This window comes from Vicugna pacos, chromosome 1, assembly GCF_048564905.1.
Source record: "Vicugna pacos chromosome 1, VicPac4, whole genome shotgun sequence".
NCBI classification, from domain to species: domain Eukaryota; kingdom Metazoa; phylum Chordata; class Mammalia; order Artiodactyla; family Camelidae; genus Vicugna; species Vicugna pacos.
The window spans coordinates 28,296,558-28,314,543 of record NC_132987.1 but is presented as its reverse complement, the minus strand read 5'-3'; the positions used below and the strand labels follow the sequence as shown (position 1 = coordinate 28,314,543).

Below are 17,986 nucleotides of genomic sequence, written 5' to 3'. Positions count from 1 at the left end.
TCTGGCTAAAATAAGCTGTCACTACCCTCTCATCAAAACATCAACAGATCCAGGTATCTTTAATATATAATTGTTTAGACTTTATTGTCTTGGACTAAGGAGTTGGGTTATGCATTAAGCAATATATTTTACAATGGTAGAAAGGTGACACTGAACTGGGACAAAAATATTTAGAAAGAGTAACAACTCCATTCATACTAGCGATAAATGGAGCTTCTCCAAGGATCTGAAACCATACTGAGTAAAGCCTTGATGTTAAACAAGCAGACATTTCTTCTAATGCAATAAAATGTATCAAGCAACAAAAATGAAAGTAATGTAAGAAAACTAGATATTTTTAAATGATAACAATAACAGAAAAATAAAATCTAATACACTCTAAGAAACAAAGGTGAGTGAATTACCCTGAGACTAATTCATTGACATAACAATTACATACATGCAGATTTAGGAAGACTTTTGCCTATAAAACATGCATTCCTAACATGAATCCATTGGGTATTAGTTCTTTTTTCCTGAAACATGGGGGCTTACATTTTACTATATTGATCAGATTTTTACTACAGATTTTCATCTAGCCAACTAATATACTGGTTGGCTAGCCTATAACCAATTTTCATAAACAGAAAAGAAACTGTCCCATGGAATGCACCCTCCACGTGGTTATGGACCACTTGGACTCCAGAATTCCGAAGTCGAGTAACGTACATGAGCCCATCATCTCTTAAGACATCATATTGACAAGTGATGATATAGGTCAGGGGTAAATTACGCAACTTATTGTCATCAGCTAGCAAAGGTGAAGCTTTCACATCTAGGAAACCTGGATATTTTTTAGCCAGCTCTGAACTGCCATGAGTTGGAGTCTTATAAATGTGGCCTTTCTTAAACTTCTCAGGAAGCAAAGAACTCCAGTTAACAAATTTGAACTGATGAATTGATTCCAGAGGTATATGTTGGTTAGAAAGCATTGCTTTCTCAAGTGACCTATCTGTAGTAAAATATTCACTCCAGAATCTGACCATGAGTGATTTGGACAGAATTGGAAAATGTGAATTTTCTCTGTATGATGGTAAATCCATATCAAAATTCTGAAGGGCAGGATATATTAAAGACTGGACCTTGAGTTTGATCTTGACATCTGGGTCTTCTAATAGCTGAAAAAAATTAGAATATGTTGCTTAAATAAACACTTTAATAAAAAAAACGCACTGCAAAAAATGTATTCTAAAATTTAAAATCCTTAAAAAACAATACACAACATTTTGATAAAAAATAAGAATCTTAATATCAAATAAATTTTAGTACTAGATATTCATAAATTAAATGTAAGTTAATTTCCAAAACAAAAATAATCTGTACCACTCTCCTCATAGGATGTGAAAGAGGATCTTTTATTATAATGTGAATTTTATACTAATATAACCTAAACTTATAATCTGAGGCATTGCATATGTTTGATCCTCTTTTTCATTAGGAATATTTTAAATAGCTAAGCATTGAAATGGAAAGGAGATAACTCTGAAACTGAAGAGATGTTCAATGTTTGATAAAACTAAACCATGTGGAATTACTAATTTTTAATTTTTTTGAGTACTGCTCTATCTTTTCTAGATCTAGTCCTTTTTTTTTTCCCAGGAGCAGTAGAATTTTAAATTTTCTTCTAAGCTAATTTATCCTTCAGTGTGCTTCTGCTACTGGGACAAAATGATTATTCTATCAGTCATAAAATATGTATCTAATAACCCATTTTTTTTATTATTATTATTGTACAGTAATGTTTGGGTAAATTAAAAATTTCAGACTTTCAAAAGATTTGTTTTTCCAAACACTACCAGCTTTAACTTGTACACACCTGAAGCACTGGTATACTCAAGAAGTGTCAAACTGATTAGCACACTAAAAAAATGGTATTGCCTGCTTATCATTTAGAGCACTGGCCAAGACTTGAGGAACAATTTGGTAGTGAGTTTGTAACCAATCTCAAAGAGAAAACTTTTAATAACTACTCATTAAATACGACATTTCTTTTAAGGGTTTTTTTTTTAACATATTTTTTCAAATTTAGGAAATTCTCTTCTATTCACAGCTTTCTAATGTTTCATCTTTATAGATGCTTAAAATTATCTGTAAACAATTTACTTTTATTGAGATAATTATATAATTTTCTTCTTTAAATTATTAACTTGGAGAATTGGATTAAGAGTTATTTTAATGTTAAACCTATCACACTCTACTAGAATAAACTCAAGATAATCCTGATATATTACCTTTTTAACGTATTGCTTAATTTTGTTTGATAGTATTTTAGTTCAGGATTTTGTATCTATGTTCATAAATGTGAATGTCTGATATTTCCTTCTTGAACTGGCCTTGTCAGGTTAAGAATCAAGGTATATTAGCTTCTCAAAATGTAACTTTTCCAACTTTTTGGATTCCTTTTTAGAAGTAGAGCTATGTCTTTAAAAAAAATACTTGTTAGAATTTGTGTTTAAAGCTGTTTGATCCTGAAGTCTGTGTGGTCTGTGTGTGTGCATGTGTGTGTAAATATAGTAAAATGATCATCCAATTTATTTCATGATAATAGGATAATCTTTGTTTTATATTTTCCTAGAGTCAGTTCTTCTTCAATAAATCTTTCCATTTCAAATAAATATAAATGTATATTATTGCAGTAAAGATGTTCAAAGTATATGCTATTGTATTTTTTAAATATCTGCCAAGATATTTAGTTATATTCCCCTTTTCATTCCCTATATTGGTTTATTAAGATACCCGTCTATTTTTTGGGTCAGTCTCACCAGAGATTGTTTTTAATACTTTTTTCAAGGAACCACATTTGGTGACTTTGTTGATCCTATTGTGTCTGTTCTATTTCACCTCTTATGTTCTCATCTTTCTCATCTCCTTTTTCTCTCATTTCATCTTTCCTTCTACTATTGAGACCTTTTTTAAAAATTTCATGAAATGGATGCTGACTTGTTAATTTTAGTAATTTTTATATATTTATTTAAGACTGTATATTTTCCTCTGGGTACTGATACAGCTGTATTTCCTAGAGCATAATGTGTAATATTTTTATTATAATGCAGTTCAAAGATTTTCAGATTTTCATTATGATTTCTTCTTTCACATTTGGATTAATCAGGAAGGTATTTTAACTTCAAAACATATGGGGTTTTCTAGTGATATTTTATTAGTTATCCAAAGCATTATTCTAACTATGAAGAGAGACATAATCAAACAACTTGATGTCTCAAATTTAATTGTAAATACAAATCACTTGAAATTCTTGTTACTATTCATACTGTCATTCAGGAAGTCTATGGTAAGACCCATGATTTTGCATCTCTAACAAGTGCCCAGATGCTGCTGATGCTGCTAGTCCACAGACTCTGCTATGCATATAGCAGGTCTATCTGGTTTCAGTCCTTTGAATTGATTGAGACTTGGTTTATGACTCCACATATGCTTGGTTAGAAAAAATATTTTGTGTGTTTGAAAAGAATGAACATTCTGTTGTTTATTATTTTATATTCATTAGTTCAAATTTGTTAGGCTCTTCTAACAGTTACTGAAAGAGGTTAGTAAAATTCTTCCACTATTGGTATTATTTTGTTTATTTTTCCATTAGTTTTGCTCTGTGTATTTTGAGACTATGTTATTAATTGCATATAAATTCATAGGGTTTTTTCCATCTTCCAGTTGAGTGGAATTATAATTAGGAATGTTGCATGTTAACTCTAGTAATAGTTTTTTTCTCTCTAACACTATTTAATCTGATTATAAAATAACTATACTAATTAGTATTTGCATGACATATCTTTTACTATCCTTTTTCTTTCTTCCTATCTATATACCTAAATTTTACTACATCTTCTTCACACAACGTATGTTGGGTTTTTAAATTTTACCCAGTTTGCCATTTTTTGTATTCTATCTGAATTTTTAGTCCACCTATATTAAAATTTTTATTAATATATTTGGTTTAAGTTTATTAAATTTATTTATTATTGTGCATTCTGTTTGTCTCACCTATTCCATGAGTTTTTTTCCTCTCTTTTGCATTCTTTTGGAATATGGTTTTATCATTCCATGATATCACCCTTTTTATTTGTACATTTTATTTTATTTGTACATTTTTAAAGAATTCTTTTATAGGTTACACTATGGATTAAAATCAAATTCATTAATTTATCAATGTCCATTATTATATCTTTATTATCTTCTTAGAGAATAGAAAGTTATTAGAACACTTTAATACTTTGTTTATTCTCCATGTACTGGCTATTGTCATTGTGTATATTAATTTCTTTCTATTTTTAAATCTCACAGGACACAATTGTCATTGTTTTATACAGTCAATGTTTATTTTCACTTTGGTTTGTCAATATATTTACCATTTTTTTCCTGCTCTTTATTTCTTCCTGCCTTTTTGATACTCTGTTTGAGGTTAATATTCCTCTGCCTGAATTAATCCTCTTTAAAATCCAAAGTGACAGAGGGAGGATATGGCCCAGTGATAGAGTGTGTGCTTAGTAGGCATGAGGTCCTGGGTTCAATCACCAGTACCTTCATTTAAAACAAACAAACAAACAATAAGACCCACATAAGTAAATAAATTTAATTACCCCCCCAAGATCCCCCTCAAAAATCCAAAATGACAGTATACTGGGTTGTGAATTCTCTTGAATTTTTATTTCTCAAAAAATATCCTCATTTTGTCCTTAGAATAGAAGGATATATTGGTATTAGTCTTTCTCACCACATTCTTAATGTCTGTTCTCATTATTTTGTATTTTCTATCTTTTAATCTCTCTGTTCAATATTATAAATAATTTTTCTGATCCATCTTCCAGCTTGTTATATTGTTACATTGCAGTCAATCTACTAACAAACACCTACATTGTAACACAAGCAGTGTAACCTTAATAAAAACTGTGGACTTTGGATGACTATGATGTGTCAATATAAGTTCATTAATTGTAACAAATGTACCACTCTGGTGGGGGATGTTGATATTGGGGGAGGCTATGTATGTGTGACAGAGAGTATATTGAAAATATCTTACCTTTCTCTCAATTTTGTTATGAATCTAAACTGCTCTAAAAATATAAAGTCTTTAAAAAGCGTACGTTGAATGTATGTTTGATGATTAGCATTTTCATTTTTTGAAGTTTTTTTGTTTACTTTTCAGATATCTCATATTTTTATAATTTCTTCCATGAACGTATTTTCAATTTTTAAAATACATTTTTTTATTTACATTAAATACATTAGATTAAAGCATTTTTTCTAATGATAACAATATCTGAATCTGGGCTATATATTTTTTCTGTTAACTAGTTCTTATTTTCCTCTTTGTCTGTGCTTACCTTCAACTCTCTATTGATTATTGAAATAAAAAATTAGTTTAGGAATAAATTAAAACTTGGGATCATGTTGCCTTCTCTTAGTGATGACCTGTATTTGTTTCTGGCAAGCACACATACATATATTATAGTATATACTCAGGTTATATACAATATTCTGACTTCCCAATTACAGTTACTGTTATCATTTATGATTTTCTCTCAGTAAAAATGACAGTATAGTACATAGGAAATTGTGTCAGCATTTTACATAAAAAAAAAGAAGTATTAAAGTATGAAATTATTCTTCTCAATGTTCCATAAATAAGTAAAAGAAAAATATTCATATATTATATAATTTAAATGTATGAATCAAAAGTCATTAAATAAAAGATAAAAGAAAATACAGTAAGTGAAAATGTTGAGCGTTTTACCTGCTGAGTCACGGCTGCAGCTAAATTTCCTCCAGCACTATCTCCAGAGATACCAACTCTACTGGGATCTACACCATAGTTTTCAAGAACGTTGGGGTGTAAAAACCATTTTAATGCAGTGTATACATCTTCAAATTGAACTGGAAAATGATACTTTGGGGCTAGTCTGTAGCTGTAGATAGAAAAACAATATTCCTCAATCACTGATTTTTAGTCACATACCAAAACAAAGTATGTACTCCTGATCCAAAACCAAAAGTAAAACTTTGTTTTTACTAATATATTTGAATGTTTTCTATTAACTGAAAACCGTGCTCTTCCTAATCATAAAATCTGACTGACAGTCACTAAATACTGCCATTTTTTGGTAATCAAAATGTAAAGTTTGAATGCAAAATTTCATTCAATCTTGAGGAAAATGTCCTAGCTGTTATCTTTTCCTAGCTAAAAATATTTATAGAATGATGTTTTTGATAATTGCCAAATCTTTTTGTAAAGAATCAGTCATTATTATTACTTATTTGCATTTCCAGAATTACTTTTCCAGCCTTATCAAAATAGTTCAATTTCACATGACTATTAACATATTGGTCCATTAATTCTGCATTTTTTAAGGTTTAAGTAGATTCTCACAGAGAATGTGTTCTATAGAAAATTAAAACCCCTCTACTTTTTCTAAAGTGTGCTCTAGAATGGACTTTGAGATATGTTCTGTCTTAATTTTCATGGTTATCTTCGGTAATGGTTGCTTTCATCAATGGATTACTAGGTTCTAGGCACCATTCCAAGCACTGTTAAATGATTATAACATTTAATCCCTGTATCAATGCTGAAATATGCAAATTATTATTATTTAGAGTTAAATGTTTTTAAGATATCACATAGTCACCAATTTGCAGAGCCTACATTTAATCCCAGTCCTCTGGCTCCAAAGTCCTCATCCTTAATATTCTGATAATTATAGGGGAAAAAAGTCCAGAGGTGGTAGTTAAGTCCATGTGATACTATAGGCTAATTTCACTTGAACAACTTCTTGACTTTCTGGCCTTTGTTCCTTCTTGAAAAATGTGTGTATGTCTTTTCTCTCTGATGTTGGACTGGACAGTCTCTGACATTAGGTTTCTCTGTCCACACTCAATGTCATCAGTGACAAAGATGAATTTTTGGCATAATGAGACACTCTATATAGTTGATTATATATTGATATGTAATGCACGTGGCCTAAAATCAAATCAACACAGCTCTTACTTGGTTGATATGATAACTGCATCAAGTCTGTCTGCTGTCCATCTTGATAGAAGGTCATAGCTTTTATAAGCTGAAATAAAGAAAAAATACTGGACTACTAATGAGAATTAAAAAATACTGCTAAGAGTAAAGTTTACTGTGATAACTTTATTTTTCTGCCCTTTATCTTGAAATAGTACCTAAAGAAAAATCTAATACTTGGTTCATGTTGATAAATGCACATACTCACATCTCAATAGAATGTGAATCATTCTTTTTGGTGACCCTTTAATTTGCCCTTGATTGGCTTTCCTTTCCATTTGCCAAAAATTTTAATTGTTTATCCCAAACTAGCTTTGTTTAGCTCCCTATTATGTGACTGCCATGTAGTTAGAGTCTGGGAATGCAAATTTGAAGAGATATGTTCTCTAACTTTAAGGAGCTCATATCTATGGAGGTACAGGAGTAGAAATATAGGTCAAGAACAAAACTACGAAAAATAACTGCCTTAACTGAGGTGAGTAGAAAGTAGTGTTGAGATATAGGGAGAGATTTCTTATTAATCTTCCCAAGGGTTCTGAGTAGAACTTAGAAAGGATTTGAGTAGATTAGACACTGCAAGTTTATTTAAATATTTTCTATGAGAAGTGTGTGTGTGTGTGTGTGTATGTGTGTGTGTGTGTGTGTGTGTTGGAAATTGGCACTCACACAGGTACAAGTTTAGCAAAATAAGTTTGAGGAGGAAAGCTTTGAGTAGTGGGGCCTGTTTGAAAAACTGTGGTAAAACAATTTTTTTAGAAACACAACTTTATCAACAGCAGTTAATGATACCTCTTATTGATAGTAATCATTAAGCAGCACCTGTGTCAGTTACTTTCTGTATTCCCACTGCCAACATACAGTCTCTCCACAGAAGGGCTTCTTTTTCTTCCCTCTCATAGCAAGACTTGTCCCTCCTTCTCTGTGTTGGCGAAACTTGGCCCTCAGATCTCTAAGCTCATTTAATCTGACTGAAAGGCCTTCTGCTCAGTTGATCATCCAGGCTCTACTTCCCCTTCAAGCCTCAGTGCAACTACAAGCTAAAAACCCTTTTCCTTCCCCAGCATCTTCACAACTGTTCCAAAGAATTTTGCCCCTGTTTATAGATAGAAGGGTGTCCTTTTATAACTTAAGTCTTTCATTTGGCTCTGATTTTTTTGAGAATCAGAAGTTTGCCTGATTGTGCTGGGCATTCATAGTTTTTAGCACAGAATATTCCATATTAATATTCCTATTGGGTGAATGTTTAAATAAAGATTAGTGTCACGTATGGTAATTCATCATATGGTAATATAGCATTTGAGTTTCTATATCTTCTGGTGGTATCTGACAGGTCTTAGTCACAAGGAATGACTGTCAGTTCTTCCCTCACCATTTGAAAATAACTTCATGCCTGCACTCTCTAAGTCAACCAGTCTAGAACACTGGTAACCAGAATCCCCTTTAGACTTAGGGAGCTGGGACCCTGCTCTGGGCCCCACACTTTGGAAGATCTGTTTGGACTTCTCTGATTGCCTGCTTCCCCACTGGGCATAAAGCCAGCAGGGCAAAGCAGCATGTCTTTCCCTTGCAAACCACACCCTCAGGGTCCTGAACCTTGAGCCCTGAACAGTCTTTTTACTTTTAATCTGTAATCCTGTCCATTGTAATATCCTACATAAAAAAAGATCCTGAATGTCTTATTTCAACATAAAAACTAAACTATTTTTCTGGAGTACATTTGATCTGGGAAAGGGATAGAAATGTTGTTGGAGAAAAAAATAAAAGGGAGAAAAACATTATTTAGTCCTTTACTGTTAAGCAGGAGATGATTGCAAGAAATCATACTATACCTTAACATTTAATTTAAATAAATGTAAAGTCTTTCCACCTCTATATGGGCACATTAGGAAAGCATACTTGGAAAACAATTATTGGAGCCTTGAAAGATAAATAAGACATTTCTAGCAATATATTAGTAAGCTCAAAAGACAAAAATTTTTCTGTTTGCCAAGGAGCTTAATCTTCATTCTGTAAAATTTGCAAGTGTGTCAGTGCACGGTAGGATCAGAAACTCTTATAATTTTTGTAACAAAAATGTTTTAAATTCTAAATGTTAATAAACTTTAGATAGAGATTTCAAAAGCTACATTAGTTCATGTTGCTTTAATGAAAATAATTTCAGAAGCAGGAACATATTTAATTGTAGATCATAATACGAGAATAGTTAATTATATTATATGAAGTGAATTTTCCATCATAATCACCTTACCATTACTACCCCAACACCAGCCACCACCATGGATATAAAACAAGCCTCTTCTTAAAGATTTTGGCTTCCGTTGGGGCACATATATACGGACAGGAATGTCATTAAATGTTGTATCTCTCACAGTTACATTTTCATCTGATGTTGGTGGAACATTTTGAAACCTTGAAAAGAACATCATGGATTCCATGAAGTGGTTTAATCCCAATATTTCAGCAAACAGGGTCTAAAATGAAACACAAATATACACAAACATTCTCAGCGTCAAAAATGTTTTGAACAAAGAAGTACATACTAATATTCAATGTGATCCTAAAGTCTTAATTATGTACTCTTAGAAAAATCAGCCATGATACCACTGGAACATACAGAAATCCAAATGCTATATATATATATATATATGATGAACTACCATAAGTGACACTAATCTTTATTAAACATTGACCCGATGGGAATAGTAATATGGAATATATCTTTCTGCGCTAAACAGTGTGAATGCCCGGCAGAACAAGGCAAAATTCTGATTCTCAAAAAAATTAGAGCCAAATGAAAGACTTAAGTTATAAAAGGACACCCTTCTATCTATAAACAGGGGCAAAATTCTTTGGAACAGTTGTGAAGATGCTGGGGAAGGAAAAGGGTTTTTAGCTTGTAGTTGTCCTGAGGCTTGAAGGGGAAGTAGAGTTTGGCTGATCAACTGAGCAAAAGGCCTTTCAGTTAGAGTAAATGAGTTTAGCCTAGAGAAAAACAAAAATGTGATGACAGAGAACTACAAGTCATTTGCTATTCCAGATTCCATAAGGATAAATGAGAGGAAAGAGTCCTTAAGAATTTAATAAAATATACTCACATATATTAAAAATTTAAGAAACCCAGAAACTATCATTAGATACACTGATACATTCATTTTGGTTAAGATTAAGAATTTATGTTAAAAAAAATCTTATAATGCAATTGAAAAGATAAGCCACAATGTGAATAATGATACTTGAAATACTTTAAATAAGAAAATACTAGTATCTAGAATACAAACAAACTCATAAAAAATAAGAAACAGACTAACGATTTGATAGACAAAAGACTTTAATATTTGTTCTATGAAAGCCCTAGAATGACTGGGGCTCTGAGGAACAAAAATACCATTTTTTCAAGTATATAATTTAAAAGAAATGGTTTATATGACAAGATGGTGGAATAAGCACTATTTTAATCTCCCCTTATTTCTCCAAATTTTATTAAAATGATGGTAAAAGAGAAATCTTAATACAGTTATGTTAAGAAAGCAAAATACAGTCAGCCCTCTATAACTTAGGGTTTTGATCTGAGATTGGTTCAAACCACGTTTGCAAAACCCACTGATAGGAGGAATGATTGCATTTATTGTTCTATACAATTTTATGTAAGATACCTGAGCATCCAAAGATTTTGGTATCTGAGGGGGCTCCTGCAACCAACCCCTGCCCCCTCTGATAATGAGACATAACTGTATGATCATAGATGCTTCTGAAAAAAAGGCTTATTATCAGGAATCATAATGACAAAAAGGTTAGTTCTCCAAGCAGACATAGCAATCCTAAAATGTGTATGTATACACTAATAGGGCTTCATAATACAGAAAATAAGAACTGAAAAAACTGAAAGGAGAAATAGAAATATCCAAAATTATCAGTTGGAAATTGGCACTCCTATCTCATTAATTGACAAAGTAAATAGGAAAATGGTAAGCATATAGAAAATTTGAAAAACTCTATCAACCCAACAGAATTAATCAACATATTGAGGACATTCCAATGACAGCAGAAATACACATTCTTTTCAACTGCATGTAGAACTTTCACAAAGATATGCCACATGAAAAAAGAAAAGAGACATATCACATGACAAATTTGGGAAAGAAAATCTCAACAAGTTAGAAAGGATTAAAATCATACAGAGTATGTTCTCTGTCCATACTATAATTAAAATAAAAATCAGAAACATAATTATTTATGGGGAAATTAAACAACAAACTTTTAAATAACTCATTGGTCAAGGAAGAGATACATCTGGACAAATTGAAAAAAAAAATTTTGAACCAATTGAAAATGAAACCATAGCATAACAAAATTTGTAGAATGCAGATAAAGCACTGATTGGAAGAAAATTTATAGCTTTAAATAAATATATTAGAAGGGAAGAACGGTCTAAGGGAAGTGATCTAAGCTTCCTCCACTAAGAATTTATAGAGTTAGATAAGAAAATTAAACTCAAAAGTATGGAGGAAAGACTAAAGAGGGAAAAAATCCAAAAATCAATAAAAAGGAAAACAGATAAAGAGAACTAAAAAAGAACTAAAGATTGATTCTTTAAAAAGAAACCATACAATTGATCACCCTCTAATCAGACTAATCAGAAATAAAGAGATAATGTAATTTACCAATAACAGAAGTAAGTTAAAGGACACTATTTTAGATGCTCAGGCTGGTAGGCACAGTAGGCAGCAGTGTGTGTGCTCAGATCAAATGGCCTGACCACCTAGCAGGTGTGCAGTGTACAGCACGGTGGGACTGGCTGAGGCCAGGAACTGGGAGAAAGGAGAGGCTCTGCAAGGGTGCAGTATAGGGATCGTTATGGGAAGCTGACATGTCCATTCATCCTCAGATGCCACAAATATTAAATCTCTTGCTTAAGCACTGGGACAGGACAGTGTTTAACCAATTAAACTGTCATTAGATTATTACAAAATAAAAGTGTAAACATAGACATTGCAATTAAGAACAGCAGAAATTATTAGAATTCTTCAAATTATTTGATCTCTGGTTTTGAAAACTGCTACAACACTGCAAAGCAAATATCCACGGGCTCAGAAATTGAAAATAAATGTAAAGATTGCTGTGTTTGTTAGAAAAGACCACTACCGTCATATGAAGCTTTGGGTGAGTTAATGAGGAAGACATTTAAAAATTAATCTTCTTTTAAATTGAGCATAAAGCAACTAAACACATAAACAGGTATTTTGAATTATATGCGAACCATGAAGCTACTTTCAGTTTCTTATACAACCTCCCCAAATTATTGGTAATGTCAGAGGAAACATTAAAATTCCACTCTATAAATGTACATTTAAAGTTAAATTCAGACTTACATAAAACTGATTTGTATGAAGAATTAAATCTTTTAAGAAAAATTTTTATAAGAATCATCAGCTCTAGATTTACTGAAATTTATATTTTGAAATAATTGATCAGAAATGTATCACAATGTTGTCACAGCCTATAAAATACTCTTCATAGCTTACTAACAGCTGCATTGGCAAAATAATTCCAGTGATGCAAGAATGGTTCCATATCTGCAGGTCAATCAGTGTGATACACTACATTAACAAATTAAAGAATAAAAATCATATGATCATCTCAATAGATGCAGAAAAAGCTTTTGACAAGATTCAATATCCATTTATGATAAAAACTCTCAACAAAGTGGGTACAGAGGAATATATTTCAATGTAATAAAGGCCATATATGTCAAACCTACGGCCAATGTCATAACCAACATGAAGCATTTTCTCTAAGACCAGGAACAAGATAAAGATACCCACTCCCACTACTTTTATTCAAAATACTATTGGAAATACAAGCTATAGCAACCAGAAGAGAAAAGGAAATAAAAGGAATCCAAATTAGAACAGAAGAAATAAAGCTGTCACTGTATGCAGATGGCATATTATATAGAGAAAATTGTAAGGATGCCACCAAAAAACTATTAGAACTAATAAATGAATTCAGTAAAGTTGCAGGATACAAAATTAATAACCAGAAATCTACTGCAATTGTATACACTAACAGCCAATTATGAGGAGAAATTAAGAAAACAATTCAATTTACAATTGAGTAGAAAAGAATAAAATACCAAGAAATAAATCTAACAAAGGAGCTAAAAGACTTGTACTTGGAAAACTATAAGACATTGATGAAATAAATTGAAGATGATACAATCATATGGAAAGAGATATTGTGCTTATAGATTGCAAGAACTGATACTGGTATAAATGACCATACTCCCTAAGGCAACTTGCAGAATCAATGCAATCCTAATGGCACTTCTCACAGAACTAGAACAAAGAACTCTAAAATTTGTATGAAAACACAAAAGACCCAAAAGAGCCAAAACAATCCTGAGAAAGATGAACAAAGCTGGAGTCATCATGCCCCCTGATTTCAAAACACACTACAAAGCTATAGTAATCAAAACAGTATGATACTGGGGGAAAAAATCAGATGTATACATCAATGGAATAGAATAAGGAGCCTAGAAATAAACCCACACTTATATGGGCAATTAATTTATGACAAAGGAGGCAAGAATATACAATGGGGAGAAGATAGCCTCTTCAATAAATGGTATTGGGGAAACAAGAGCTACATGCAAGAGCTACATGCAAAATGTAAGACCTGAAACCATAAAACTCCTAAAAGAAAACACAGGCAGTATGCTCTTTGACATCAGTCTTATTAACAATATTTTTTGGATATGTCTATTCAGGCAAGGGAAACAAAAGCAAAAATAAATCAAGCTAAAAAGCTTTTCACACTGAAGGAATCTATCAGCAAGACAGAATGGGAGAAGACAGTTGCAAATGATATAACTAATAAAGGGTTAATATCCAAGATATGCAAAGATTATTAAAATTGTGATCTTGTATTTGTCAAAAGCAACTGATTTCACTTTCAATTACATGAATTGAAAATGAAGTTGCTAAAAGTATATTTTGTTTACCTAATAAATTTATAGAAAAGCAAGCCAGAAAAATCTTGTGATCAATCAAAACATTACATTAATAAAGTATTTATCATTCACTGTAATATGTAACTTACATCAAGCTTTTTTTTGAAATTTGTAACTTTATGTTATTATTCATGTGTCACTATTACCCCTATCATATTTCATGAGTAATAAAATGTCTTTAAGGGAAAAAGCTTTATGTTTTAATATCTTTGTGCTTTTTTCCCTACCTTTTGAACAAGGGTTCTTGCATTTTTATTTTGCACTGGACTCGACAAATTATATAGCCAGCTCTGATGTGTACTTTGATATACACATGTGGATGGTATCAGTGCACAGATCAGGGGCTAGACTAATATTTTGCTTCCATAATGGAGCATATATGCCAGTCCTTATCATGAACACCAGTGCACCTATAAAAACTGCAACAAAGCTGGCAATTACAAAGGTGAAGCCATCTGATACTTCCTTAGTCTCATGCAAGCATTCCTGACATGTCACACAATAGCAGCAGTATCACTCAGCTTAAAGGCTAACTGTGGGAAAGTTTCTGTTTCCTGAGCTTCTTAGCAGAATCTAAGGGCCCCCTGACTAATAGCTTAGTGCCTGTCGTGAAGTTAGCAGACAAATTGGCCCCTTCCCAGTTCATAGCTCTCTCCTGCTTTCCTTTATACAGGTGGTGCTCCTGCCAGTGAGAAATGCTGGGGGGCGGGGTTGCCTTCAATAAACTGTTTTAAATGTAATTGGCTATAGTAATGTGCTACATTGATTTACAGCAGGTTTGGTCACAGGTTAGCAAGTTGTTTTTCTACAGCAAAAAGTTAAATTTATTTGGTGGCCTTTTGTTACCCAATGTTCAATAACAGTACATTTCATAAATTATACTTTTGGGGGGTCAGATTATGTTATCTAGATGGAGCATATCAAATTTGTTGCCTTTCTATTCAACTAGAACTCCTCAGTGTCCATAATGTCAGAGACATCAAAACCTGACATTCTAAGTTTGTGAGCAGATTCCAGGATTCTTAGAAAGAAAAAAAGACATTTGTTCATAAGGGGAGATGAATTTGGCAAGAATCATACAAATCAAAACTAGAATATCTTCTCTAGCTCTTGAGAAGAGTCTTTATTTGTGCCTGGAAACACAATTAATCATTAACATCTATTAGAGTAAGACAAAATCTAGATTTTGGTTACCATTTACATTCTAAAATTATTTCCCTCAACAATTTGGGGACTTTTATCACAGCTGAAAATTTAGAATTCATAGGCATTCCCTGACTTGGTGAATATTTGTATAAATGCAAGTGAACCTTTAACTATATGAAAAAATCCTGATTTGGGTTCATGGTAGGCTCCTATGGCAGTTTTCTAGCTTTCTTGAGTATGGAACTCCTAGATTGCCAATTCTGCTCTCATTTTGGCCACCTGCTGTGCATTTTTTGGAATGTAGCCCTTTTGCACTGAATGTACCATCAACCTTTTTCTTAGAGCTCTATACTCTTCACTTCACCTACCTACGTCTGATGTATTTTGATAGATAATGTAGGTGGCTCCTTCTCAGAGGCCTGATTTGCATTCATCTTTTATACAAATCTCTAATCACTAGAGACTTTAAAAGAAATGAAGAAATGGTACTGGATAGCAAACTGGAGAAAGTAAAGTTCATTCTATACCTCTTATTTTTTGTTAATATAAATTTCAGTTGAGCAAGATTTGAATGTAAAAAGAAAAGTACTGGAAGAGACTATGGGTGAATTCTACTATAATCCTGGGGAAGGCCTTTCCAACTGCTTATCAAAGTCTAGAAGATATAATTTAAACACTGAGAAAATTATATTTCTTAAACAAAGAATAAAAAATACTTTATCATGGCCAATTTATTATATTCCTATCAAAAACTAACCGAAAACAGAATTTGCACTTCCTTTCACAAAGGCCTAATCCCTAGTATGGAAAGAAATAAGAAAGAACAAAAACCCCATTAAAAATTGGGATAATGCAGCTTTTCAGGTAGTTCAAAGAAAAGAAATACAAGTGGCCCTTAAACATGAAGGATTCTAGAACTTACTAAGAGAAACACAAAATAAAGTTGTACTAAGATACAGTTTATCATTTCTGTTGATAAAACAAAATTGAGAAAAATTACAATATACTTTGTTGAGAAGCTGACAGAACATGGAAATTTTCATACCTTTTTGGTAGGAGTGGGAAATTGTTATAGGGCAATTTTGCAGTAATTAGCAAAATTCCAACTGGCTCAACAATCCTGCTTCATAGATTTATCATAGACAAAACCCGGCCTCCAAGTGTTTTTTTAAGTATTACCATTTTATTGTTTGTGATAACAAAATGCTAAAAAGAACAAAAGTTTACACCTCAAGTAGTCCTTAAATGAACTATGGTTTGTTCATAATGAATCCCTTATAGCATGTAAAAGAATGAGGGGGCTTTATATGTGAAGACATGGAAACATCTATAGGACATACAATTAAATTAAAAATGTAAAAACCACAATAGAATATTTATGTTGCTTATGTAAGAATGAAAGGGGGATAAGAATTTATCTTTTTATTACTGTATTCATTATTATTGGTATTACTTGTACAAAGAATCCCCAGGATGAATGACAAGAAGCTAATAAAACTGGTGCTCTACAGAAGATGGGGCTGAGAATAGAAGGGATAAAGAAAGGAATAGGATCAGGATGTCTCGGTGCATACCTTTTTCATATTGTTTTGATTTTTGAACTATATGGATGTATTACTATTCAAAAAATAAAATTTATTTAAATTAATATTTTTTTCAAAAATGGAATGAGCTATGTAAAATGGTAGTGAGCTCTCAATTCTTGGAAATATGTATGTTGAGATCAAAGATTTCTTCCAGTCAGCGCACTAGCATTTTTCAATCTCTACCACCAAACAATCTTTGCTGATTACTGTTATATACATAATGGAGAGACAGAGAGAGATAGACAGTGAGAGGAGGTTAATTTTGTAGTGAGAGGGTTAGAGGAATAAACTGGGTCAGGGTCCCAGTGAAGTAGTCATAATAGAGATAATAGATCTAGTGGCAATAATCCATTGCCACTAACTACACCTCTCATGGTTTTTATTAGGCATTCGTAGTCAGCCAATCTATAGCATAAGAACCTACTTGCATGTCTATAGTATATACTCCAAATCCATTATTAATGTTTAAATGTCATAGTTAACTACAGAGTAGCTCAAACATATGCCTCCTGAGCTTTGTATGAAATTTTAAAATCACACAAGAGTAGAAAAAGTAAAATAAAAATTGTCACACACATATTTTTACTTTACTGCTACTAGAATAGATCATTTTAGAAATATAACCTGAATGTCTCCTTGATCATCTTGTTAGTCGTCTGCTTTGAGGTCATTCAGAGTTATAGTAATCAGCAAATTTGACAATAGGAAGCCAAGGCAAATGTAGAACTTGAAAAGACAAAACCAAACAAAACTAGAATCTTAGAAAACTTTCCTCTCTTGATGAATAAATGTTTTCACTTACCAGATGTGATGTCGTTTTTAAAAAAGCATTTAACAGCATAATTTTCCATGGTTCTTCAACATTGTCTGGGAGAGGTTCATAAATATAATTTGCTATGAGGAGTCCTAATATCAGGGAGCCAAAGAATTTTTTCCTCATATTGCAACTGTTCCGTTTCTTGAACAAGACAATATTATACCTCGTTTCAGTGCCTGAGACTAAATAGACAGGGGCAAACCCCACCCAGAATTACATCATTTCTGGCCCACAGAGTTTGCTCATTAGCACAACAGGTTATCACATGGCAGGCACTAAGGACTGGTGCTGCTGCTGAGAGCTCAAGTTTCAGTGTGCAGTTTATAAAAGCAAATACTCACATTCTGACCAGTCATGTCAAATCTGGAGACGTG

General features: G+C 32.3%; 1 protein-coding gene across 1 annotated transcript; it reads right to left on the bottom strand.

Moving 5' to 3' along the window:
* Positions 1 to 508: 508 nt before the first annotated feature.
* Positions 509 to 17,764, bottom strand: AADAC (arylacetamide deacetylase). Its single transcript, XM_006202814.4, has 5 exons — positions 17,598 to 17,764; positions 9,303 to 9,525; positions 7,034 to 7,103; positions 5,786 to 5,957; positions 509 to 1,157 (listed from the first exon to the last, which is right to left on the bottom strand). The coding sequence occupies exons 1-5, from the start codon at positions 17,733 to 17,735 to the stop codon at positions 561 to 563; spliced, it is 1,200 nt and encodes a 399-aa protein (XP_006202876.1). The 5' UTR covers positions 17,736 to 17,764; the 3' UTR covers positions 509 to 560.
* Between the last annotated feature and the right edge of the window lie 222 nt (positions 17,765 to 17,986).

Coding starts and splice junctions, on each gene's coding strand:
- AADAC (XM_006202814.4), bottom strand. CDS start 17,735: ATGAGGAAAAAATTCTTTGGCTCCCTGATATTAGGACTCCTCATAGCA. Junction 9,526..17,597: donor TAAAAACGACATCACATCTG/GTAAGTGAAAAC, acceptor GTTTCATTTTAG/ACCCTGTTTGCTGAAATATT. Junction 1,158..5,785: donor CTGCAGCCGTGACTCAGCAG/GTAAAACGCTCA, acceptor AATTTTTTTCAG/CTATTAGAAGACCCAGATGT.